Source organism: Dromiciops gliroides, chromosome 5 (genome assembly GCF_019393635.1).
Source record: "Dromiciops gliroides isolate mDroGli1 chromosome 5, mDroGli1.pri, whole genome shotgun sequence".
Taxonomy (NCBI): domain Eukaryota; kingdom Metazoa; phylum Chordata; class Mammalia; order Microbiotheria; family Microbiotheriidae; genus Dromiciops; species Dromiciops gliroides.
In genome coordinates, this window is record NC_057865.1 from 216,953,679 (window position 1) to 216,981,569 (window position 27,891).

The 27,891-nt window shown below is 38.9% G+C and overlaps 2 protein-coding genes across 2 annotated transcripts in view; one reads left to right on the forward strand and one right to left on the reverse strand.

Moving 5' to 3' along the window:
* The first annotated feature begins 3,805 nt into the window (after positions 1-3,805).
* LOC122728017 (60S ribosomal protein L37-like) lies at positions 3,806-4,149 on the forward strand. The gene has a single exon (XM_043966039.1). The coding sequence runs from the start codon at positions 3,807-3,809 to the stop codon at positions 4,098-4,100; it is 294 nt and encodes a 97-aa protein (XP_043821974.1). The 5' UTR covers position 3,806; the 3' UTR covers positions 4,101-4,149.
* Positions 4,150-10,843: 6,694 nt separating this feature from the next.
* The window catches only part of FAM186A (family with sequence similarity 186 member A), an 89,773-nt gene continuing 72,725 nt past the window's right edge, over positions 10,844-27,891 (reverse strand). The window contains exons 6-9 of the mRNA XM_043967644.1: positions 16,320-16,512; positions 12,677-12,843; positions 11,499-11,684; positions 10,844-11,120 (exon numbers count right to left, since the gene is read on the reverse strand). Coding sequence (XP_043823579.1) covers positions 10,844-11,120; positions 11,499-11,684; positions 12,677-12,843; positions 16,320-16,512 — 823 coding nt within the window. The remainder of the gene's footprint in view (positions 11,121-11,498; positions 11,685-12,676; positions 12,844-16,319; positions 16,513-27,891) is intronic.

Here is a 27,891-nt window from a genome sequence, read left to right on the forward strand (position 1 = left end):
ATGGCGCAGTGGATGGAGCACCGGCCCTGGAGTCAGGAGTACCTGAGTTCAAAGTCCGGCCTCAGACACTTAACACTTACTGGCTGTGTGACCCTGGGCAAGTCGCTTAACCCCAATTGCCTCACTAAAAAAAAAAAAAAAAAAAAAAAAAAAAAAAAGGGGACAAAAAAGGAGGACAAAAGGCAGTCCCCATTCTTAAGGAGCTTACTATCTATGAGAAGACAACATGTAAGCAAATATATATGAAGCAAGGTATATACAAGATAAATAGAAAATGACAGAAGGAAGGCACTAGAATTAAGAAAGGTTAGGCAAAGCTTCTGGTAAAAGATGAGATTTTAGTTGAGACTTTAAGGAAGCCAGGGACTTCCTCCATACTTGGAATGCCCTCCCTCCTCACTTCTACCTTTTGGAAGCCCTTGGTCCTTTTGAGGCTCAGCTCAAGTGTCATCTCTTTCAAAAAGCCTTTTCCAACTCCTCTAGTGGCTAGCACCCCGTCCTAATTACTCTGTATCTATTTGCATGTACCCCGCATTTATTTATCTTGCAACATTTCCCCTTCTCTCCTTTCACCCCACTCCACCTAATAAAACATATGAGAGGGACATATGGATATGACCCTCCACTGAGATGGAAAGTGCCCCTCCTTTGGCCTAGTGATCTGATCTCAAAGTCTTAAAGCCCTTTAGAGCCCCCTATTTCTCTCTCTCTATTTTTTCTCTAGAGAGAGGCAATAATGGGAAGCTACTATCCCCCCTTTCTAAATATAGGCATATCAACTTAAAAATTGTTTCAAAGAGTCTGCACCGAGACATTACGTAGACATGATAAAGTTGTTGCAGAAACTGAAAATGTTGCAAAATAAATAATCGCTGAACATTCCAGGAGAATGATTTATTGCTGAACCCAATTACCGCATTTTGTTCAAATTAGATGTCTGTAAAAAGTATAAAAACTGCTTGATTTCTAATCCCAGTGTGTCACACCTCCTGGTTGTCCCAGTGAGTGTGGTGCACCTTTCTTTCGAAAGAAATAAAATCAATGCTTCGGCCTCCTTTCTCCTCGAGTCTCTATTACAGGGGTCAGTGGATGTACTTCCCATCCCACTCACATAAGACTTTTGAAGGCATAGACTGGCCTGCTGTCGATAGCCGTTGCTCCTCTATCTAGTGCTGTGCCTAGCACAGTGCACGTGCTTAATAAATGTTTGACCAAAAAACTGACAAAGAAATCAGGGTGGGGACTTGTCATGAACCCCATGGAGAGTGGTCCCTTTATCCTCCCTGTGCCTTGGATCTTGAGGGGATGCTGGCTTTCCCTTCTGCACAGGTGGCCTCTGAACGGATCTGATTCCTCAGCAAAGGTGAAGTCAAGGACGCATATCTTAACAGGCTGCTCTTAGACTGTTAAGTTGAGGGTTGCCAAGTACCTATTTTAATGCTGTATCTTTTTATTATTTTACTCCACTCAATAGCTCTTTTGAATTAAGTGAAGGCGGGCAAGAGATAAGAATCTCAATGAGATAGGGGCTGAGACATTTTTTTTTAGTGAGGCAACTGGGGTTAAGTGACTTGCCCAGGGTCACACAGCTAGTAAGTGTTAAGTGTCTGGGGCTGGATTTGAACTCAGGTACTCCTGACTCCAGGGCCAGTGCTCTATCCACTGCACCACCTAGCTGCCCCAGGGGCTGAGATATTTTGATAAAGTTATGAAATAAGTTATGATCTTTGTATTTTTAACCCTGGAATAAATGTGACATGATCAAACATGGGCTAATTTGACTGCATCAAAGACAGACTTAGAGCCTCAGGGAACCCTGACTGGTCTTTTTCCACAATGTAGAGAGATGGACAGAAGTCTAGGACCCTCAAGGACCCGAATGGGGTTTTGCCTCATAAATTCAAGAAGTCTTGGGTGCAGGAGCAACTCAAACTCAGATTGCCACCTGGGGACTTAGGTAGAGATTACACTCTACCCACTTGCCTTTTCATGCCTGGTACTAGTGTAAGAGAAGGAGAATTTCTCTGCCTTGCCATTATGATGGCTGAAATGTGCCTGACTCTTCTATACTATAATCCTAGTTTCCCTCCATGAAACCAAGGAGAGCAAGTATAATCCATTTCCCACATGACTTTCAAATATTTGAAAAGTTATTATGTGTCCCTTAGTCTTCTTTTCTCTGGGGTAACTGTCCTTAGGTCCTTGAAATGATCTTTTTTTAATATGATTTGAGTTGCTTAAGATTCCTAGTCATCTAGGGGCAGCTAGATGGCGCAGTGGATAGAGTACCAGCCCTGGAGTCAGGAGTACCTGAGTTCAAATCCAGCCTCAGACACTTAACACTTAGTAGCTGTGTGACCCTGGGCAAGTCACTTAACCCCAATTGCCTCACCAAAAAAAAAAAAAAAAAAGAGATTCCTAGTCATCTACTGAACATGCTCCAGTTTATCAATATCTTCCCTTAAGCTGAATATCATATCGAAGGTGTGGTCTGGCCAGTCTCCTCTTATTTTTTAATTGTTCTATTTCTCTTTTTCTGTATATATAAGCAGGGATATGCTGCAGTCAACCTGAAAATGAGCATTTATACCTCAGAAATACAAATCAGGGCTTGGTTTATTGTTTTGTGGATTTTCTAGACTTAATAAAATGAGTGAAAAAATCTTAATAACGCAAATTAAACTTTAAATATGTTATGTGTTTTGGAGAGTCCATTGTTAAATATTTACCAGCACACTGCTGTAGGTTGGCATTTTTTTTGTTCTTGCCACCCTGCCTAACCTCCTTTCTTTTAATTATAAGCTCTTTGAGAGCAGGAACTGGGCCTCCTTTTTTGGAGCTGCCCAGAGATATATGCAGTGAAGGCTTTTAAAATGATAATTACTAGTTAGCTTCTCCTAAATGGATAAAAGCACTAAGTAACTAAACTCTCCACCTTAGTTTCCTCATTTCATAGATGAGGAGTCTGGACTCAATAATCTCCAAGACCTCTTCCAGCTCTAACATTCTATAATTCTGACTCACCATAAATTACAGAGCCAGATTAGAGACTGAGAAAGTAGGATGGGCACAGGGATCCTGACTGTCACTCACAGGCATCACCTACTTCATAAAACTAAGCCACAACTGGACAACATTTTCTCTGGTTTCTAAAAACACTGGCTCTCTTTGTGAACTCAGAAAAAGGGATTGGGGGGCTGGGGTCTTCTGGGAAATCTCTAATCTTTCTTATATAAATTGGAACCTCATGGAATGTGTTAAATCACATATTACTCATAGTCTCTAAGAAATCATGAGGTCACAAAGACTGAACTTTCTTCTTATCCCAAGGGCTAATCATCTGGGGCTTGAGCATGTTGATATCCATGGGAGAGGCCCTGTAAAAGTAGGGAAATAATTATCAGAACTGACTTCCCAAGACATTTTTTTTTATCAGTATAGGGAATTTTAAAGACAGAACAATCCTAAAAATACACAGATGCTAAAAAGCGACTTGAGACTTCTACTTTCTGCAAAACTGTTAACTTTCAGGGACCTGTCCCTCAAACCTTTGCACAATCAAGCGTGAACCAGGAAGATTCGTGTGGTTGAAAGACCACTGGGTTTGGAGTCAGAGCACCTGGTTCTGCCACTTGATATTTTGATGACCTTAGGCAAGTCATTTCATCTCTCGTCTTCTATTTCCTCATCTGCAAAATGAAGGTCTTGGATTAGATCAGAGATTTCTAATTTGCGGTCTGTAAATTTGCTTTTTAAAAATATATAATTTCTCTTCCGTTCTCTTTGGTCCCAGCGGCAGGAGGAAGATGACGAAGGGAACGTCTTTGTTTGGTAAGCGCCGGAATAAGACGCACACTTTGTGCCGTCGCTGTGGCTCTAAGGCGTACCATCTTCAGGAGTCAACCTGCGGTAAATGCGGGGATCCTGCCAAACGCAAGAGAAAGTATAATTGGAGTGCAGAGGCTAAGCGACGCAACACTACTGGTACTGGTCGAATAAGGCACCTAAAAATTGTCTACCGCCGATTCAGGAATGGATTCCGTGAAGGAACAACACCTAAACCCAAGAGAGCAGCTGTTGCAGCATCTAGTTCATCTTGAGGAGTCAACTGTTTGTTAAAATAAATGCCCTGAATCAAAAAAGTAAAAATAAATAAAATAAATAAAAAATATATAATTTGGGGCAGCTAGGTGGCGCAGTGGATAAAGCACTGGCCCTGGATTCAGGAGCACCTGAGTTCAAATCTATTTTGTTTTTGTTTTTTTGTTTTTTTGTTTTTTGCAGGGGCGATGGGAGTTAAGTGACTTGCCCAGGGTCATACAGCTAGTACGTGTTAAGTGTCTGAGGCCGAATTTGAACTCAGGTACTCCTGAATCCAGGGCCTGTGCTTTATCCACTGTGCCACCTACCTGCCCCCGGAGTTCAAATCTGACCTCAGACATTTGACACTTACTAGCTGTGTGACCCTGGGCAAGTCACTTAACCCTCATTGCTCCATTAAAAAAAAAACCAAAAATATAACTTGATGACTATATTTCAATTTAATTGGCTTTCTTTGTAACCCTATATATTTTATTTTATGGATTTAAAAACATTATTTTGATAAGGAACGCATAGTTTTTACCAGACTACCAAAGGAAATCCATGATACAAAAAAGGTTAAGAATCTTGATTTAGTTGATCTTTAAGGTCTCCTTCAGCTCTAAATCCTATGACTACTAGACTTGTATAGGTAGTCAACTGTTTGACCTGAGCAATAGCAACAGCACCTACAGAAGCCTGGATTAAGGAATGACTAGGTTCTCACTCCTGAAAGCCTATAAGACCACCCTGTTGCATCACTTGCAACCCTATGAAGGCACCAGAAATCTATGCATTAGGGATTTTTCCACTTAGATCATATTACCAGATGGAGATCTAACTTTACCAAGTACATAAAGAAAAGTTTACAAGTTTACAAAGGCAAACTATACAAAGTACATGAATCACTCAAGTTTGGAGGTATGTCCTAAGTGGCGACAAAAGAAATCAATCATTCAAGCTTAGATGGAACACTACAGTCTCAAAAAAAAAAAAAGATATCATCAAAAAGATGTATATTGACTGCAAAGAGAGGAAGACTGGTCAGGTATTGAGGATGAGTCATACCAGATGAAGAGCTGCATGGGATCCACCCTAAATCATATGTGGGTAACAATGTAGATTGATAGGAGCACATAGACAGGAGTCCCCCATGCCTGGAATACATTCCTTCCACCTTTCTGTATCCTAGAATTCCCAAATGCCTTCCCAGTTTAAGTGACCCCTTATATACTATACCTATTCTTATCTTCCCTAATCACTAGTGGCCTCCTCCCAGGGAAATTATTTTGCATTTACTTATTAATAAGTATACATTTTATTTCCTTGTAACTGCCTAAGTCATGATTCTTTGTCTCTGAACTTACTTCAGAAATCTAGCTGGCCTGTAATGAGTTGTTTAGAAGTTCAGTTCTCCTGTTAATCACCATTCTATCTTGCCTCAAGGAAATCTGTTTTCCTTTAGGGATGTAGGTGGACACCAGGGAGTCTGTCTAATACCTTTACACTACCAAGTCATCCTTCAAGAATATCTGGTTTGTTATCCAAAGAAGTCTGGTCCATTATCTCTAGCCTTGCAGGTAGACTCTTAGTCACAAGAAGGAAGGTGTTGTTGCTGGCCCCTTATTCCCAATTTCCACTCAATCATATTGTCCCCCATGCCTCAGATCTGTAACCAATCATATTGATTTCACCATTCATTATGTCAAGCTCTTTTAACTAATCATAATGTAATGGAATTTATTAATTTGATCATTGACAATGCTATGCTAAGGTTTAGTAACAATGCAGCAATTCAAACAGTTAAAGAAGAGAATCCAGCTTTCCAGACCAGAGTCCAGAATCCAGTTTTTCCAGACCAGAATCCAGACCAGAGTCCAGAATCCAGTTTTCCAGACCAGAATCCAGTTTCCTCCTGATGACATCTTACCACTTCAAGAAGACAAGAGAACTCAGAGACTTTATATGAACTGTTTTGTTTTGTTAGTTTTTACTATCTCCTTTCTGTTATTATATGCCATCTGTATGTAACGTACTCTCTGCAGAGGTCCTCCCTTTGCAAGACCAATGTCAAAGCGTCGGTTCATGAGGACAAAAAAATCGCCCCTCTGGACAAAACTTTCCTCTCTTCCTTTTCTATATTGTTGTTCACATATTATTAGTTAGCAATATTTATTATATTCTTTTTACTGTTCCGTCAAGGAAACATTTTGTTTCTTGAGGAGCCAAAGGGGGGAATGTGGTAAAAAGTTTTTTACCAGTCAGTTAGTGAATACAGAAAGACACCAGTTTTTTTAAGGACCACCCTTTCGGGGAGGAGACTGTCAGCCCCTCTGCTAAGCACTCCACTTCCGGGGTGCGAGCTTAAAAGGCAAGGAGAGAACGGAAGTGGGCTCTCTTGCCTGCTCTCCTGGTCTGATGACTGGCGCTGCTCAGACAGACGCAGACTGGAGTTGAACGTGGCCTGGCTTGCCGTTAGCAGCACTCGCTCGGTCTCTCTCTCTCTCCTCAAAGGTGGCCTTGGGCTTTTAGTGAGTTTTATACAGAATATAGACTAAGCTTAGACTTAAGACTATTTGTTTTGTATTTCTACTTTCCTATCCCTCTAATCAACATCACCTGGTAACTACCACACAATAAAAGCTCTAACTAGAAAACCAGAAGCTTCTTCCATTTACTAGTCTGGGAGATAAATTAAGGGAAAGGTTAAAGAGGGGAGATTTATGATCTAATATCCAATTTTAAATTTCACAATAACTTGTTCCCTACCTACAAAGTACTGTTCTTTGTTCTGCACTTTCCAAAAAAAAGGGTAGCCATTCCCCACCTGAGAGTTAGATTTTCTGAGGAAGCTAAGATCCTATTTATATTGGCAAATTCACTTTACTAATAACATTGATTGTGCTTGGAACATTGTGCTTCAGCTTACCTTATTTTGACTGTAACAGTTCCTTTAAGGTAGAGATTGTCTTCCATTTTTTTCTTTGTATATCTATAGCCTAGCCTGTTTAAAGAATGACTAGAAAATACTTCATTCTACAACATTCCTAATGAGGGGTTATCCTGGCTTTGTTTGAAAACTGCCAATAAGGAGGGAACTCATCATCCTCTCAGGCAGCCCACTCAACTCTCATACAGTTCTAAATTGGTGTGAGAATTAATTGGGCCAAAGCAAAATAATTCAGTGCCTTGACTTATACAATGTTTTCAATTTTTTACATTTTAAAAATAATCTTTTAATATGTAATATGTCCTCCATTTATTTCAGTTACTTCTTGTACATGTTTTGGAATTGAGACTTCATGAATTAGACATATATTCTTTAATCCTTCAACATGAAACCTATACCTCAATGGATATCCATACCTTTGATGAATACTCCATTTGTCTAACACTGTGGGCTTGAGTTAACCTTGAAATGCTTGGCTTCCCCACATCAATGGTCAATGCAATATCTCTAATAGTCATTGAAGTGTACTCCTTGAAAACAACTTTTTTCCCCCACATTTCCTTCCCAAAAATCCATTCTTAAAAACCACACAATTAAAAACGCAAAAAAAGAGAGCCATGAAAGACATGTATATGGCACAAAATCTAACATTCAACTGACAGAGAAGTAATAAGGTGAGGAAACCATCTAGATCTGATTTCACCTGGTCAAGGTCAGACATTCTGTGTCTGCTATGTAGAAGGACACATCCATGGCCATTCCCATAACAAAATGGAGCAATATCAAAATTATTGCTTGTCCCAAGGAATTTGCACAGCCCTGTAATTATTAGAAAGTTCTTCCCCATATTAAGCTTCTTTGTCTCTGCAATTATTATTTTTTTTTTTGGTGAGGCAGTTGGGGTTAAGTGACTTGCCCAGGGTCACACAGCTAGTAATTGTCAAGCCTCTGAGGCTGGATTTGAACTCAGGTACTCCTGACTCCAGGGCTGGTGCTCTATCCACTGTGCCACCTAGCTGCCCCTCTGCAATTATTTTTAATTATAAAAGTATTTTATTATTTTCCAGTTTGTGTCTGCAATTTTCAACAATTGCTTGGGTATTCTCTGTGCCTAAGTAAAACAAATTGAGTTTGTTTTTCTCATGACAGCCCTCCTTTTCAAGTCTTTGATGAGAGCTGTAGTCCCAGTAAGTCTTCTTCCAGGCTAAACATATGAGGTTCCTTCCACTGGTCTATATATGATTCTCTCTTCACCATCCTAGTCACCTTCCTCTTGGTTTTCTCTAACTTATCAAAATACTTCCTAAAAGTGGACTCCAGAACAGAATCTGTTACTGCAAATGTGGTCCACCAAGGGCAAATTTTGATACCACCTTTCTTGTTCTGGATAGCATATCCAGAAATTGCATTAATTTGGGGGGGGGGGGTTTCATATTACCTTACTGACTTATGCCCAGCTTATAGTCCACCAAAGCCCTCAGATCTTTTTTCAAATAAGCAGTTCTTGAGTCCTGCCTTCCCAATATCATGTTTGTAATACTGATTTTTTAAAAATCCAAGTTTAAGATGTTACATTTATCTTTATTGCCTTGTAATGCTCAGCCCAATACTAACCTCTGGAGATATTTTCAAATCCTGTCATCTAATGCATTCCTTAGCTATTTACTCTTTGGTGAGGGGCAATCTTAAATTGCAATGGGTATCTTTGTATATTCAGAGCTTAGTACTGTAAGAATTGATTGTGATTTTGGGGACCCTATCTTTGGCTAAAATTGGGAAGCCTTGGGCCCGCCCCAGCTCCCTCCACCCAGTGGGGATATGCACAGTAAACCTGAGCCCTGGCCTCCTCTGCCAAGCAGGTGTATGCAAGGAAATCCTGTGCCCCAGCTGGCCTTAGGCACTGCCCCTGGGAGTGCCAACGAATTAGCTTGGGGTGTATGGGCGGTCGGCCCGGGTTTTCTGTGAGAGAAGGGTTTTTTATTCTGGGGGGTAGAGAAGAGGGGAGAAGGAGACAAGAGAGGAGGAGACAAGAAGAGATGAGAGAGGGAGAGAGAGAAGAGTTCACAGCAGCAGGAGAGAAAGTTAAACGCGGATGTGCAGGGATAGAGAGAGTCAAACGTGAAGCAGCTGAGTCCGGTGGGCAAGTTTACAGGTCATATATCCTGCTTTTCTTTGTCCTTATTTCTAAATTTGTTCTCATCAATAAACCCTGGGGTTTTTTTGTTTATTTGAAAGGAGGCTTTTTAATCTCGTTTCTTATCAGTCTGGGAGAAACAGTTGGGGAGAGGGCAGTTGGCCCTCACAGATTGGTGGCCCATACAGGGCTTAACGAACCTGGGGGATCTTTTAAAAACCCCCTTACAGTATGGTGCCATCCACATAGTAAGTATACAGTAAATATTGAAGTGTTTGAGTTGAATGAACCCTGTACTATCTGGCCTCAACTTACCTTTTCCAATCTTGTCTCCTACTAGCCTTTCCTCTATATATCTTGTATTCCAAACATATATCTTGCTGTCCAATCCCCAAACTCTAAGAGGGTGGTTGTGAAACTCAAATGAGATAATATATTCAAAGCCCTTTGAAAACTTTATTATTCTAGCTTATAATATTTTCTCTTTTTGGAATGTCCATCTTTGTTGAAATTCTACCCACCCAGCTCAAGAGTCACCTTGTGGTTTGTTTCAGTTGTGTCAAACCCTTTGCAACTTCATTTGGGGTCACATTTCTAAGCAAAGATACTGGAGGGGTTTGCCATTTCCTTCTCCAGATCATTTTATCAATGAGGAAACTAAGGCAAACAGAGCGAATTAACTTGCCCAGGGTCACAAAGCTAGTAAGCGTCTGAGGCAAGATTTGAAATCAGGAAGATAAGTCTTCCTCACTCCAGGCCTGGCACTTTATCCACTGTGCCACCGAGCTGGAAGGAACCTCAGAAGTTATTTGGTCCAACATCCTCATTTTACAGATGAAAAACGGACCTAGACAAGTTCAAGCTCTAAATCCTATGGTCCTGAAGTGTGTGTATATTGCCCACACTGATGAGAATGAATGAAGTCTCCTAGGACTTTAAAATAATAGGTTCGACAATTATTTAGTCTGACTCTATGTGTAGGATCCTCCCTCTTTTCAGTGACAAGTGTTCAATTTACCAAAGTTTTGAGGATACTAAACAATTCTCTGATTTGGGAGAATTAATGCAGATTCCAAAGGGCTTCACTTACCTTTGAAGTAAGGAGATTGAGGGAAAACAACAATTTCAACATGATTTAGAAATAGAGAGTGAAATAACCATCTTCCCAAATCTGACAAAAGGACCATTAGACCCTAAAGTATGGCAGACAACCCAACAGTTTTGCTTAAATTAGGCCTAAGCATGAAACTCAAGCCAAGTAACAAGGCTAACAAATGTCTAAGATTGCTTCTCTGTAACATTATTACACTGCAGTCATTTGGCCTTCACAGAATCATAGTCTCTGGGACCTCAGTGGTGATTTAGTCCAATCCATGCTCAAAAAGAATTCTCATTTGATCATGCCTGATGGTCATCTCACCTCTGCTTGAAGACTTCTAAGGATGGGGAACCCAACCCTTCTCCAGGCTGCTTTTCCCACTTATGGACAGCTCTGGTGTTAGGCAGTTTTTCAAGCTTAAATTTGTCTCTGCACCTTCTACTACTCATTGCTTCTTATTCTGCCCTCTGAGGCCAAATAAGACAAGTCTAAAGCATCCTCCCTTGATAGCCCTTCAAATACTGAAGACAGATATCCCTCCTCCTTGACATACCCTCTCCACACCCCACTCTAGTCTTCTTTATTCTGAGCTAAACATTCTGAGTTGCATTAACCGATCCTCATACAACACAGATTCGGGGTCTTTCACCATCATAGGTTGCCCTCCTCTGGACTCACTCCAGCTTTTCAGTGTCTTTTCTACGCTATAGCATCCAAAACTAAACACGATACTCCATACGAGGTCTGACGAGGGCAAAGTACTGTGGGTATTCTCAAAAACAGAGTAATTTGTCCTTGGCTCTAGGGCATTGGGCCACATGAGACAGTGAAAACCATCTAACACCATCCTTCTGCTACTTTCAGTAATAAACTCCCGAAAAAAGGTTTTCAGAGAAATTTGACTTTGTGAATTAGATGGAACTGAGGATTTTAAAATCTTGTATTGCTCAATTGTGCCATCTACAGGACAAAATAGAGAAACACTAGAAACCTGCCCTGAATTCAGCTTTTAGCTAACACAGGAAAAACTTAATGACATCCCTCAGACCAGAGAGAAAAATTATCTGCAAGTCTGAGCCCTACCAGCTTCTCTCCAGTACTTTCCAATGGCAGCTCCAGGGTACAAGAGTAAGGGGGAATGAAGTTACAAAGACAAGGGAGACCCATAGGCCCAATGTTCCAACCAACAAACCAACTCAATTGCCAAGATCTAAACCCTCTAGTCAGGTACTTACCTTGACTGAATAGATGCAAGAGATTTGTTGAAGGTAGAACGGACATCTAATTCCAAAAGTCTGGGAATATCTGGATACCCACCAAACTGATCCCAGAGAAATTTCATAGGTGTCTTTGCTTCTATTGGGAAACTGGAGGTGGACAAATCAGCCCGCCAAATGGACTCTACCTTGTCCTTCTGTTTCCTAAAAAATTAGGGAGCAATATTAGGAAGCAATAAGCTCTTCTGGGTTGTAGAATCAACGAAATATCCCATGTCCAAGTCCCATTCTTTTCATGAAGGACAGTGCACTAGTACTCTCATTACTATCTCTATTACCCTCCCCTCTCTGGACTGTAATCCTGTTTTGCTTAAAATTCTCCCCCCCACACACACCCCACCCCCTGACTTAGGACTCTATCTGGAGGCCTAACTTCTGGGAAAAGAAGCTTTGGGGTTATAACTTAGGCAACCTGTAAGATCCATGTCCTGTTCTGTCAATGGCAAGCCTATGCTAACATAAGAAATCTTATTTAGTGCTTCTTTAGACCTCTTTGGAAAAATCCAAGAAGCACTGGTTCCTGAGAGAACCAGCCTTGGCTACATTTATATGATCTTCCTCAATCATTACTCATTATGGAATTGCCAACTTCCTCTCAGGGACTGCTTTTGTTCTGTTGGGTTTTTTTAAACTATATGCTGCATAAATAAGGTAAAGGTAAATAATTCTTTCCTACCTCCAATTCCTTTCACTCCCCATATATACCTACACAAAAAGAGGATTCCTTTTATAATATTTACTTTTGAATTTTTTAAAGCCTGACTCTTTCTGAAGGAGAATAAAGCTTTTTTTTAAAAAAGGAAACAAAGATATATATATATAGATATAGATAGATGGATAGATAGATAGATAGATATATCGTACATTAAGAAGAAGGGAGAAGCATCATGCCCATATTCTATGGGATAGAATACATTATATCCTATCCTATTTTTTGTTTTCAGGGCAATGAGGGTTAAGTGACTTGCCCAGGGTCACACAGCTAGTAAGTGTCAAGCGTCTGAGGCCAGATTTGAACTCAGGTCCTCCTGAATCCAGGGCCGGTGCTTTATCCACTGTGCCACCTAGCTGTGCCCAGCATCATGCCCATATAATGTCACCCTGGAGGATGTTCTAATAGTATATTTGTCACATACTCAAGTTTCTTGAATATTTCAAGTTCTTTTTCCTTTTCCACCTTCTCTGGAAGTGGCCATCGAACCACATGTTTGAAGCAGACAGGTTTCAAAGGATGCTCTGGCTCTTTTTTGTGGATGACCAAGGATACTGGATAATTAAGTTTCAGGTTAAATTTCTTTTGAACCTAAAATATGAAGTTAGAGAAAAGAATCAGAAATCTTCAAGTGAAGTTTGCTTTTGATGTCTTTTTCCCTTTAGGGAACATTCTTTTGAAAAAAACATCCCCATTACATGTAAAAGCTATTTGTAACATTTGTGTTTTAAATTTGAGTAACATATTCTTTCTCTCTCTCCCTCCCATCCATCCCCTTCACTGAAGAGGCAAACAATTTGACACAGGTAATACATGTGCACTCATGCAAAATATTTCCATATTAGTCATGTTTGAAAGAAAACAGACCAAAATAAAAACAAGAAAAAGGAAATTTTAAAAATGCTTCAATCTGCATTCAGACTGTATCAGTTCTTTCCCTAGAGGTGGACAGCATTTTTTATCACGAGCCCTTTGGAATTGTCTGGATTATTGTATTGCACAGAAAAGCTAAGTCATTCACAGTTGATCATCATACAATATTGCTTTGCTGTGTACAATGTTCTCTTGGTTCTGCTCACTTCACTTATCCGTTCATGTAAGTCTTTTCATATTTTTCTGAAAGCATCCTGCTCTGATCATTTCTTATTGTACAAAAGTATTCCATCACAATCATATACCACAACCTATACAGTCCAATTGATGGGTATCCCCTCAGTTTCCAATTCTTTGCCACCACAAAAAGAGTTGCTATAAATATTTTTGTATATAAGTCCTTTTCCTTCTTTTTTTTTTTAATCTCTTAGTGGTATTACTGAATCAAAGGGTATAGCCCTTTGGGCATAGTTCCAAATTGCTCTCTAGAATGCTTAGATTAATTTACAATTCTACCAATAGTGCATTAGTGGCTCGATTTTCCCACATCCCTTTTAAGATTTTGTGATTTGCCTTTTGTGTCATGATAGCCAATCTGATAGGTGTGATGTGGTACCTAAGAGTTGTTTTAATTTTAATTTCTCTAATCAGTCGTGATTTAGAGCACTTTTTCATATGATTATAGCTAGCTTTAATTTCTTCTGAAAACTGCCTGTTTTATTCTTTCATTTTTCAGTTTTGTCATTTTTTTCTTTTTTATTTAGAATTTTATTTTCTCCCAATTACATGTAAAGACAATGTTAACATCCATTTTTAAAACTTTGTGTTCCAAATTCTCTTCTTTCCTCCCTCCCCACCCCACCTTGAAAAAGAAGAAGAAGAAGGAAAAGGAGGAGAAGGAGCAGCAGGAGAAAGAGAAGAAGAAGAAGAAGGAGGAGGAGGAGGAGGAGGAGGAGGAGGAGGAGGAGGAGGAGGAGGAGGAGGAGGAGGAGGAGGAGGAGGAAAAGAAGAAAAAGAGGAAGAAGAAGAGAAAGAGGAAGAAGAAGAGGAAGAAGAGGAAGAAGAAGAAGAAGAAGAAGAAGAAGAAGAAGAAAAACCACTATAACAACTCTAAAATGAAGTTAGACTAAAATGATCTCCAAGATCTTCCAGCTCTAAATCCTAAGATAATTCACATTCTATATGATATGATATTTACAAAACACTTTCCTCACAACAATCTAGTATGACTCCATTTTAGAGATGAGGAAACTGAGGTTCAGAGAATTTAAGTGACTTCTGCGGGGTCACAAAGCAATCATGTGTGACCCTCCAGGACTTCCAGCTCTAAGATGAAGCTTTCACAGCACTCTCATCCCCCTTTTCAAACACAATCTTGTCTCTGTATAATGCAGAAAAAAGTGCTACTGCCTCTGATGCTTCCTATGTGTGTGACTTCAGCCAAGTTACTTGCCTTTCCAGGGTCCTCAGTTTCTTCTGTGAAATAAAGGGGCCTCTGGGGCCCATGATAACTCTATGCCAATATGTTTTTGTTTTGTTTTTTGTTTTTTATTTTGATGAGGCAATTGGGGTTCAGTGACTTGCCCAGGGTCACACAGCTAGTAAATGTTAAGTGTCTGAGGCCGAATTTGAACTCAGGTCCTCCTGAATCCAGGGCCGATGCTCTATCCACTGCGCCACCTAGCTGCCCTTCTCTATGCCAATATGATTAGTTTCTTTTGTCACCCTATGTATTAGACTTATTTGAAAATATTATTCAGAGAAGGGGTCCACAGGTTTCACTGGCCTACCAAAGGCTAATCCTGTCCAACCCCCTCCTTTTTCTAAAGATAAGGAAACTCAGACCCAGGAGATTGAGCAACTGGCCCAAGGTCACATGGGTAGTAACTATCAGAGACAGGTTCTGATTCTGGGTTTCTGATTCCTGCCTCCTACCCAGCCTTGAAAATGGTGCCAAGAGATGAGGAGAAGATGGAAAGAATATAAGCAGAACAGATTCTGATGAAGGGAATTTCATCAGGCACAGCAAAAAAGGAGGGCAAAGACTGATCTTTCCATTGAGAAGTGGAAGGTGGCAGCCAGCACACGCCATATTAACTTCTGACCCTCTCAATTATCTCACGGCAAGGTGGATTTCCAAGCCTGGAATCCCATAAAGGAAATACTGCTCTAGTGGGTAGACCAGACCAGAAAAGGATGGTGAAGGCTATAAACCTCAAAGTGGTAGCCCTAAAGAACCAAGTGAAGGAACAGGCTGATCAGCTGGCCCAAACACCCTATGCTAGTAGTGGCTCTGATACCAAGTTTTATTTGAAACACAATGCCATCAAGAGCTTTGGCAATTCAACCTTATAAAAGCTAGGAAATCCCAGGCCACTCGGGAGTGAATTGAACAATTCCTAGATGAATATCTCCTGTAATTTCTCTTTCAGATTCAGAGAATCTTGCCAATATGCCCATACCCCATCAACCTAGGAAGAAGAGAAGGCTCAGTTCAGGTATGTTCTGGAATCAGCTGAAAAGGAGCTAACTAACTGTTAAATTTTCAGTGTGAGTATTTACACCTTGGAAATCAGCAAACACTATAAATCAGATTTTGTTTTATTATTTCATTGATTGTTTAATCTTTAAGAAAGTTATGGGAAAAAATATTGATAAAGCAAATTAAACTTAAAAATCTGTCCTGTACATATTTTTTAAAAAAGAGAGAGTCCATGGGCAGCTAGGTGGCGCAGTGGATAGAGTACTGGCCCTGGAATCAAGAGTACCTGAGTTCAAATCCGGCCTCAGACACTTAACACTTCCTAGTTGTGTGACCCTGGGCAAGTAACTTAACCCCAGTTGCCGTACCAAAAAAAAAGAGAGAGAGAGAGAGAGAGAGAGAGAGAGAGTCCGTTTGGGGGCAGCTATGTAGTGCAGTGAGTGGATAGAGTACCGGCCCTGGATTCAGGAGGACCTGAGTTCAAATCCGGCCTCAGACACTTGACATGTACTAGCTGTGTGACCTTGGGCAAGTCACTTAACCCCAATTGCCTCACAAAAAACCAAAAATGTACTTAAAAGGAGTCAGTTTTTAAGGATTTACCGATATACCCTTGGTTCAGTCCATAGTCCAATATGACTTATCTTTGAATGTGTTCATCTCCTCATCGTTTCTCATTGTATATACTTTCAATAGCCTAGGGAGAACTTACCTGGCGATATAAGTCTATCATCTTTGTTGTGCATGTATTGCGTCTGTGCTCCAAAATCCTTTGCTTAATTGTCCATGCCTCCATTATTTTTTTCTGATAGGCATCAATTCTACTCAAAAACAAGTAAAGGATCTGGGCTTCATAGCCTTTTCCAGAATTCCTAATGACTTTTATTCGATTGATTATGTTTTGCCTTAAAAGAGAAAACAAGAATTCAACTTGTATAGTTGATGAACTTTCATATCTTTGACTCTATAAACTAAGAACAATCACATGTATTTCTAGGGCATTTTCATATCTATCATCACAATTGACTAATATAAGACAAGGAAGAGACAGATTATTCTTCCTATTTCATAGATGAGTAAACTAAAACTCCAAGAAATAATATTTTTTCAGGGGCAGCTAGGTGGCACAGCAGATAGAGCACTGGCCCTGGATTCAGGAGGACCTGAGTTAAATCCAGCCTCAGACACTTGACACTTACTAGCTGTGTGACCCTGGGCAAGTCACTTAACCCCAATTGCTGCGCAAAAAAAAAAAATTTTTTTTCATCACCCTTAAGTTGGTTCTCAAAAATCTTTGCTTCTAAAATTGTCACAAGCCTTTCATGCATCTTATTAAAGTCACAAAAAAACTGCAATTTTTTTGTAATTTTAATTTGTTAAAATGATCTCCTTCAAAAAAGACAGTGAGCTCTCGAACTCATGACACAATCGCTCCAAAAAACATCCAAATAACGCCATAGAAAAATGCCCGGAACAGCAAAACTCACAAAAGAATGTGCTGAAATCATCTTCTAACCAAGAACAGCTTGGAAGGTCAGAAGGAGGGAGCTGCTGTGCTGATACAGGAGTTGAGCCCAACCCCACAGTCACCCTGACACAGATCCAGTCTCAGGAAGGCCTCACCAGAGAAATAGACCCTCAGAGCCTCTGAATCAGCTGAAGCACCAGTGTTGTCTGGAACTAAGCTCACAATCTGGTGAGAGGACTGAGCCCTGGGCAGGGGGGAGACTACAGGGGTCTATGCTGGTGCTGAGGCAGAACTTGGGTTTTTCACCCCTGCTGGGAACCAGGAGACAGGCTTGAGTAGCAGTGGCCCAGGTAGGGGAGCGGCACAGGCTCATCAGAGCTAACAACCACAACACACAAAGCTGGTTGATTAGCAAGTTGGTCTGGGGTCATCTAAGACCAGGGAACAGGCCAGGTGAGTGAAGAACCTGATCCTCCTTAAATCATACCACCTGGGATTTCTTAAACTTGGGATACTGCAGCCTGGAAACAGTGCCCCACTTTAACGAGCTAAAAGTCAAGTAAAAGAAAAGAAAGATGAGCAGACAGAGAAAGGTGAGGACCATAGAATGTTTCCTCAGTAAGAAGGAAGACCGAGGTGCACCCTCAGAGGAAGATGTCAACATCAGGGTTCCTATATCTAAAGCTTCCAAGAAAAATATGAATTGGTCTCAGGCCATAGATGACTTCAAAAAGGACTTTTAAGATAAAGTTAGAAAGGTAGAGGAAAAAATGGAAAGAGAAATGAGGTGATGCAGGAAAGACATGAGAAAAAAGTCAACAGCTTGAAAAGCCAAATGGAAAAGCTCTCTGATGAAAATAATTGCCTAAGAATAAGGATTGAACAAATGGAAGCCAGTAACTTTATGAGAAACCAAGACACAATAAAGCAAATCCAAATGAATAAAAAAATAGAAGGCAGTGTGAAATATCTTCTGGGAAAAACTGCTGACCTGGAAAATAGGTCCAGGAGAGATAATTTGAAAATTATTGGTCTACCTGAAAACCATTATCAAGGAAAGAGCTTAGACACCATTTTCCAAGATATTCTCAGGGAAAATTGCCCTGAAATTCTAGAAGCAGAAGCTAAAATAGAAATTGAAAGAATCCACTGATCACCTCCAGAAAGAGATCTCAAAAGGAAAACTCCTAGGAATATTATAGCCAAATTCCAGAGTTCTCAGGTCAAGGAGAAAATATTGCAAGCTGCCAAAAAGAAAGAATTCAAGTACTGTGGAGCCCCAGTCAGGATAGCACAAGATCTAGCAGCTTCTACATTAAAGGACCAGAGGGCAAAGGAAATGGGATTACAACCAAGAATCACCTACCCAGCAAAACTCAGAAAAAATGGGACTTTAATGAAAAAGAAGACTTTCAGATATTTGTGATGAAAAGACCTGAACTGAATGGCAAATTTGACTTTCAAATACAAGACCCTAGAGAACTATAAAAAATTGGAGTTGGGGAACATACCTGGGGTCATACAGTGGGTGACTGTCTTGTGTCTGAGGCCAGGTTTTGGCTGGGATCCCCCTGGGTCCAGGGGTGATGCTTTGTCCACTGTGTCGCCTAGCTACCCTATGATGACATCCTTAGGGTTAAATTGAGGAGTGAGGGGAATGCACTGGGGGAGGGGGAAGGACAGAGGTGAAATCCTACATGAAAGAAACAGGAAAAGGCTTATGGAGTGGGGGAAGAGATGGGAGAGGAGCAGGGCAGTAAATGAATTTTACACTCATCAGAAAAGGCTCAAAGACCTTAAACTCATCAGAGCTGCCTCAAAGAGGGACTAACAGACACACCCAACTGGGTGGAGTAATCTATTTAATCTGGGCAGTAAATGAGCCTAACACTCATCACAATTGGCTCAAAGACCTCAATCTCATTAGAATTGGCTCAAGGAAGGAATAATGTACACACTCAATTGGGTGGAGTAATCTCTCAAACCTGGCAGGAAAATAGGAGGGGAAGGGGATAAAGAGAGAGGGGCAAAAGAAGGAAGGGCAGAGTGGGGGAGGGGACAGACAGAAGCAAATCCCTTTTGAAGATAGGATGAAAGAAGGTGGATAATAGAATAAATATCATGGGGGAAGGGAATAGGATGGAAGGGAAACAGTTAATAATAGTAATCATGAAAAAGAGAAAAGGGGGAAAAATTGTACAAAAAATGTTTATAGCAACTCTTGGTGGAGGCTAAGAATTGAGAATCAAGGGAATGTCCATCAATTGAGGAATGATGGAAAAAGCTGTGCTATATGATTGTAGTGGAATGGTCATGTGCTATAGGAAATGACAAACAGGATGATCCCAGAAAAACCTGGAAAGACTAATGAACATAGATGTATAGTGAAGTGAGTTGGGAGGACATTGTGCATAGTGACAGCAGCATTGTTCAATGAGCAATTGTGAATGACTTAACTACTCTCAGCAGTACAATGATCCAAGACAATCCCAAGGAGCTAATGAGAAAGCTTACTATTCACCCCCAGAGAAAGAACTGATAAAAAGAACATTTGTGGATTGTACATATATAACATGGTTGCAACGTGGAGGGGGGAACTGGAAAAAATAAAATAAATGTTTGTTGCTAAAAAAAAAAAATCCTAGAGAAGCAACTAAAAAGCAACTTGAAATTATTAACAATTTTAGCTAAGTTTCAGGATACAAAATAAACCCACATAAATCATCAGCATTTCTATATATGACCAATAAAGTCCAACAACAACAGATAGAGAAATTCCATTTAAAAGAACTGTGGCCAGGGGCAGCTGGTGGTACAGTGGATAAAGCACCGGCCCTGGATTCAGGAGTTCCTGAGTTCAAATCCAGCCGCAGACACTTGACACTTACTAGCTGTGTGACCCTGGGCAAGTCACTTAACCCCCATTGCCCCACAAAAATAAAAAAAAAACCAAATAAATAATAAAAGAACTGTGGCCAATATGAAATACTTGAGAGACTACCTGCCAAGACAAACACAGCATTCATATGACCAGAACTACAAAACACTTCATACAAATAAAGACAGATCTAAACAATTGGAAAAATATTAATTACTTATGGGTAGGCAGTCAATATAATAAAAATGACAATCCTACTTAAGTTAATTTACTTATTTTGTGCTATACTAATCAAACTACCAAAAAATTGTTTCAGAGAGCTAGAGAAAAATAATAACAAAATTAATCGGGAAAAACAAAAGTTCAAGGATATCACAGGAATCAATGGGAAAAAAAATACAAAAGAAGGTGGTCTAGCAATACCAGATCTCAAACTGTATTATACAGCAATAATTATCAAAACAATTTGGTAGTGGCTACAGAAGTAGTAAACAGAGGTAGATCAGTGGAATAGGATAGAAATTATACTATAGTAAATGACTATATTAATCTAGTATATGATAAACCCAAAAATCCAAGCTTTTGGAACAAAAACTCATTACTTGACAAAAGATGCTGGGAAAACTGAAAAACTGTATGGCAGAAACTAGAAACAACATCTCACACCATATACTAAAATAAGGTGAAAATGGATACATGATTTACACATAAAGGTCGATACCATAAGCAAATTAAGAGAGTATGGAATCATTTATCAGTCAGATTTATGGGCAGAGAAAGAATTTAGGACCAAAGAAGATATAGAGAGTAAAATAAAATGTAAAATAGAGCTTTTTGATTATATAAAATTAAAGTTTTTATACAAAGAAAACGAATGTAACCAAGGTTACAAGGGAAGCAGAAAACTGGGAAAGAATTTTTGAAATAAATATCTCTGATAAAGGCCTCATTTCTCAAATATGTAGAAAACTGAGTCAAATTTATAAAAATATAAGTCATTCCCTAATTGATAAATGGTCAAAGGATATGAACAGGCAGGTTATTTATAATTATATTAAAAAATGCTCTAGATCACTATTGATCAGAGAAATGCAAATTAACTCTGAGGTTATCACCTCACACCTATGAGAGTGGCAAATATAACAAAAACAGAAAATATTGTATGTTGGAGGGGATGTGGGAAAGTTGGGACACTAATCCGCTGTTGGTGGAGTTGTGAAAAGATCCAACCATTCTGGAGAGCAATTTGGAACTATGCCCCAAGGGCTATAGAACTGTGCGTACCCTTTGATTCAGCAATACCACTGCTAGGTTTAATCCCAAAGATATCCCCAAAAGAGAAAAAGACCTATTTGTACAAAAATATTTACAGCAGCTCTTTTTGTGGTGGCTAAGCATTGGAAATCAAAGGAATGCTCATCAATTGGAGAACAAACTGTGGTATATGATGGTGCTGGAATATTATTGTGCTATAAGAAATGACAAGCAGGATGACTTCAGAAAGGCCTGGAAAGACAGGTATGAAATTATGTATAGTGAAGTGAGCAGAACCAAGGGAATATTGTGCACAGAGACAGCAATATTGTTTGACTTGACTATTCTCAACAATACAATGATCCAAGACAATCCCAAAGGACTATTGATGAAAGATACTATCCACCTCCAAAGAAAGAACTGATATTGATGGAACAGACTGAAGCAAACTATTTTTCACTTTCTTTCATTTTTTTTCTTTTAATCAAGTTTTCCTATACAAAATGACAAATATGGAAATGTTTTGCATAATCATGCATGTATAACCCATATCTGATTGTTTGCCACCCCGGGGAGGCAGAAGGGAGGGAGGGAAAGAGGGATAAAAATTGGAACCCCAAAATATAAATAAAAATATTTATTACATTTTTTAAAAATAAATGCTTTTTTAAAAAAAAGAAAGATTAGAAGGAAAGCAGAAAGCTGGGAAACTATTTTTACAGGCAGTGTTTTTGATAAAGGCTTCATTTCTAAAATATAAAAATAACTCGGGGGTGGAGCCAAGATGGCAAAGAGGAAACAGCAAGCTGCCTGAGCTCTCCTTCTGTTCCCTCAAAAAGAACATTAAATAAAGCCTCTGGAAGGATTCTGAAAATACAGAACCTGCAAAGAGACAGAGAGACACAGTCTTCCAACCAGAGATGATTTAGAAGACTTCAGGAAAAGGTAGGTCTGACTCAGGCAAAAGGGAAACCAAGCACAGGACAGAAGCCCAGCGCCAAGGGGGTTGGGGCAAGTCAGCAGGAGCTGCGAGCTACAGCCAAACAACTGAGGCCCCTGGAACCTGGCTCAAAAATCTGGTGGCCAAGAAGGGCAGTGGAAAAACCTACCTGTATCAGCCAAGAGGGCAAGTTGCCAGCTATAGGACCATGAACAGGACAGGCGGGATCAGGGGCCTGACCAAGTGCACTCAGATAGGAAGTGCAAGGGGGTGAACTGCATACACTATAAAGGCCTCAGAGTAAAAAGCCGGTCACACAGCACCTATACCCCTGCACAAGAAGCCCAAAACAGGGACCCTAGTGCCCCCAGAGCAGACCTCAACTTAAAAAATAAATAAATAAGCTGCAATAATGAGTAAGAAGCAAAAAAGAGCCCTCTCCATTGAGAGCTTCTGTATCAATAGGGAAGAAGCCAACACAAACTCAGATGAAGACAATACCCTCAAATTGCCTACATGTAAAGCCTCATGAGGGAAGGCGAATTGGTCTCAAGAACAAAAAGCCTTCCTGGAAGAGCTCAAAAAGGATTTCAAAAATCAATTGAGAGAGGTAGAAGAAAAAATAGGGAGAGACATGAAAGCAAAACAAGAAAACTATAAAAAAAGAATCAGCAGCTTGGAAAAGGAAGCACAAAGATTGACTGCAGAAAACAATTCCTTAAAAAATTCATCTGGCAAAATGGAAAAATAAATGCATAATTTCACTGAAGAAAACAATGCCTTAAAAAATTCATTTGGCCAAATGGAAAAAAAGGTGCATAGTCTCACTGAAGAAAACAATGCCTTAAAAAATTCATTTGGCCAAATAGAAAAAAAGGTGCATAATCTCACTGAAGAAAACAATGCCTTAAAAATTAAAATTGGACAGTTGGAAGATAAGGAATCCATGAGACACCAGGAATCAGTCAAACAGAATCAAAAGAATGAAAAAATGGAAGAAAATGTGAAATACCTCATTGGAAAGACAACTGATCTGGAAAACAGATCCAGGAGAGACAATTTGAGAATCATTGGAATGCCTGAAAGCCATGACAAGAAAAAGAATCTAGACACCATATTCCAGGAAATTATTAAGGAGAACTGCCCTGATATCATAGAATCAGAGAATAAAATCATCATTGAAAGAATCCACCGATCACCTCCTGAAAGAGACCCCAAAAGGAAAACTCCAAGAAATATTGTAGCCAAATTCCAGAATTATGAAGTGAAGGAGAAAATACTCCAAGCAGCCAGAAAGAAGCAATTTAAATATCATGGAGCCACAGTCAGGATTGCTCAGGACCTGGCATCTTCAACATTAAAGGACCGCAAGGCTTGGAATATGATATTCTGGAAGGCAAAGGAGCTTGGATTGCAGCCAAGAATCTATTACCCAGCAAAAATGTTCATTCTCTTTCAGGGGAAAAGATGGACATTTAATGATATTGGGGACTTTCAATCATTCCTGATGAAAAGACCAGAACTGAATAGAAAATTTGATCTTAACATACAAGACTCAAGAGAAGTTTAAAAAGGTGAACAGAGGTGGGGAAAAAAGGTTACCCAATTAGGTTAAACTGTTTATATCCCTACATGGGAAGATGATACTCATAACTCTTAAGAACTGTAAATGTATTTGGGCAGAGAGAAGGACTTCACACAGAGGGTATAAATATAAATTGTCTCTGATGTGATGATACGAAGAAAACTAAGGGGTTAAAAAGGGAGTCTATGGGGAGGAGAGGAAAGGGGAGGTGGAATGGGGTGAATTATATCATATGAAGAGGTAAAAAAAAAAACCTATTATAATAGAGGGAAAGAAAGGAGTGAACATTGTTTCAACCCTACTCTCATTAGATTTGATTCAAAGAGGGAATAACATATATGTTCATTGGAATAAAGAAACTTAGCTCATTCTTTAGGGAAGCAAAAGGGGAAGGGAAGGGGGGACTGATAGAAGGGAGGACAAAAGCAAGGGAGAAAAGGGTAAAGAAAAGAGAGGGGGTGATAAAAAGGGAGGGCAGATTGGGGGAGGCAGGGGTAAGAAGTAAAATACTGGTGAGGAGGAATAGGGTGAAAGAAGGGGGGAAAGGTACAAAGGGGGTAAATAGAATGGAGGGAAATAGACAGTCAGCAATAATAATTGTGAATGTGAATGGGATTAATTCTGCTATAAAACAGAAGCGATTGCAGAGTGGATTAAAAACCAGAATCCTACAATATGCTGTTTACAAAAAACACATTTGAAGCAGAGAGATACACATAGAGTAAAGGTAAAAGGCTGGAGCAGAATATATTATGCCTCAGCTAAAGTAAAAAAAGCAGGGGTAGCAATCCTTATCTCAGACAAAGCACAGGCAAAAATAGATCTCATTAAAAGAGATAAGGAAGGAAATTACATCTCGCTAAAAGGTACTATAGATAATGAAGTAATATCAATATTAAATATGTATGCGCCAAGTGGTATAGCATCCAAATTCGTAAAGGAGAAGTTAAATGAGTTACAAGAGGAATTAGACAGTAATACTATACTAGTGGGGGATCTGTATCTCCCCCTCTCAGAATTAGATAAATCTAGCAGAAAAATAAATAAGAAAGAAGTGAAAGAGGTGAATAGATTAGTAGAAAAGTTAGACATGATAGATGTCTGGTGAAAATTGAATGGGGATAGAAAGGAATATACCTTTTTCTCAGCAGTACATGGCACATTTTCAAAAATTGACCATGTATTAGGGCACAAAAACATCATAGTCAAATGTAGAAAGGCAGAAATAGTAAATGCATCCTTCTCAGATCATGATGCAATTAAAATTACATGTAAGAAAGAGCCAGGGAAAAGTAGAATGAAAATCAATTGGAAATTAAATAATTTCATTCTAAAGAATGAATGGGCCAAACAACAAATCATAGAAACAATCAATAACTATATCCAAGAGAATGACAATAATGAGACAACATACCAAAATCTATGGGATACAGCCAAAGCAGTACTTAGGGGGAAATTTATAGCTCTAAATGCTTACATGAATAAAAAAGAGAAAGAGGAGATTAATGAATTGGGCATGCAACTTAAAAAACTAGAACAAGAACAAATTAGAAATCCCCAATTAGATACTAAACTAGAGATCCTGAAAATTAAAGGAGAAATTAATAAGATTGAAAGCAAAAAAACTATAGAATTAATCAATAAAACTAAGAGCTGGTTTTATGAAAAAACCAACAAAATAGATAAAATATTGGTTAACTTGATTTAAAAAAAAAAAAAGAAAACCAAATTACCAGTATCAAAAACGGAAAGGGTGATGTTGTTACCACCAATGAAGTGGAAATTAAATAAATAATTAGGAATTATTTTGCCCAACTGTATGCCAATAAATTTGACAATCTAAATGAAATGAATGAATATTTACAAAAATACAAACTGCCCAGGTTAACTGAAGAGGAAATAAAATTCTTAAACAAACCCATATTAGAAAACGAAATTGAACAAGCCATTAATGAACTCCCTAAGAAAAAATCCCCAGGGCCAGATGGGTTTACAGGTGAATTTTACCAAACATTTAAAAAACAATTAATTCCAATATTATGCAAATTATTTGGAAAAATAGGTGAAGAAGGAGTTCTACCAAATTCGTTTTATGACACAAATATGGTGGTGATACCAAAACCAGGCAAAGCAAAAACAGAGAAACAAAATTATAGACCAATTTCCCTAATGAATATTGATGCTAAAATCTTAAATAAGATATTAGCAGGGAGAGTACAGCAAGTGATCACCAGGATAATACACTATGACCAGGTGGGATTTATACCAGGAATGCAGGGCTGGTTCAACATTAGGAAAACGATTAACATAATTAACCACATCAATAAGAAAACCAACCAAAATCATATGATTATCTCAATAGATGCAGAGAAAGCTTTTGACAAAATACAGCACCCATTCCTAATAAAAACACTAGAGAGTTTAGGAATAGATGGAGCTTTCCTTAAAATAATAAACAGTATCTACCTAAAGCCATCAACAAGCATTATATGCAATGGAGATAAATTAGAGACCTTCCCAATAAGATCAGGGGTGAAACAGGGATGTCCATTATCACCCCTATTATTTAATATTGTCCTAGAAATGTTAGCTTTAGCAATCAGAGAAGAGAAAGGAATTAAAGGAATTAGAATAGGCAAGGAGAAAACAAAACTATCACTCTTTGCAGATGATATGATGGTATACTTAAAGAATCCTAGGGAATCAACTCAAAAATTACTTGAAACAATTAACAACTTTAGCAAAGTAGCAGGATATAAAATTAATCCACATAAATCATCAGCATTTCTATACATGACCAACAAAGTCCAGCAGCAAGAGATAGAAAGAGAAATTCCATTTAAAGTAACGGTAGATAATATAAAATACTTGGGAGTCTACTTGCCAAGACAAACCCAGGAACTCTATGAACACAGCTACCAAACACTCTTCACACAAATCAAATCAGATCTAAATAATTGGAAAGATATCAATTGCTCATGGATAGGCAGAGCTAATATAGTAAAAATGACAATACTGCCTAAATTAATTTACTTATTCAGTGCCATACCAATCAGACTACCTAAAAATTATTTTATAGAGCTAGAAAAAATAATAACAAAATTCATCTGGAAAAACAAAAAATCAAGAATATCCAGGGAAATAATGAAAAAAAAATTCACAGGAAGGTGGGTTAGCTGTACCAAACCTGGAGCTTTACTATAAAGCGGCAGTCATCAAAACTATCTGGTACTGGCTAAGAAATAGAGTGGTAGATCAATGGAATAGGCTAGGCACAGGAAATGCAGCAGTAAATGACACTAGTAATGTAGTGTTTGATAAACCCAAAGACTCCAGCTTCTGGGATAGGAACTCAGTATTTGACAAAAACTGCTGGGAAAACTGGAAGATAGTATGGCAGAAATTAGGCATAGACCAACATCTTACACCTTATACTAAAATAAGGTCAAAATGGATACATGCTTTAGACATAAGAGGTGATACCAGAGGTAAATTAGGAGAGAAAGGAATAGTCTACCTGTCAGATCTTTGGAAAGGAAAACAGTTTATGACCAAATAAAAGATAAAGTATATTATAAAATACAAAATGGATTATTTTGATTACATTAAAAATTTTTTGTACAAACAGAAGCAATGCATCCAAATTAGAAGGGAGGCAGAAAGCTGGGAAACAATTTTTGTGGCCAGTACTTCTGATAAAGGCCTCATCTCTAAAATATATAGGGAACTAAATCAAATTTATAAGAATCCAAGTCATTCCCCAATTGAGAAATGGTCAAAGGATATGAACAGACAGTTTTCTGATGAAGAAACCAAAGGTATCTATTCCCATATGGAAAAATGCTCTAAATCTCTAATGATTAGAGAGATGCAAATTAAAACAACTCTGAGGTACCACCTGACACCTATCAGATTGGCTAAAATGACGAAAAAGGAAAATAATAAATGTTGGATAAGCTGTGGAAAAATTGGAACACTAATGCATTGTTGGTAGAACTGTGAACTGATCCAACCATTCTGGAGAGCAATTTGGAACTATGCCCAAAGGGTGATAAAGCTGTGCATACCCTTTGACCCAGCAATACCACTTTTGGGTCTTTTTCCCAGAGAAATCATGGAAAGGGGAAAGGGACCCACCTGTACAAAAATATTTATAGCT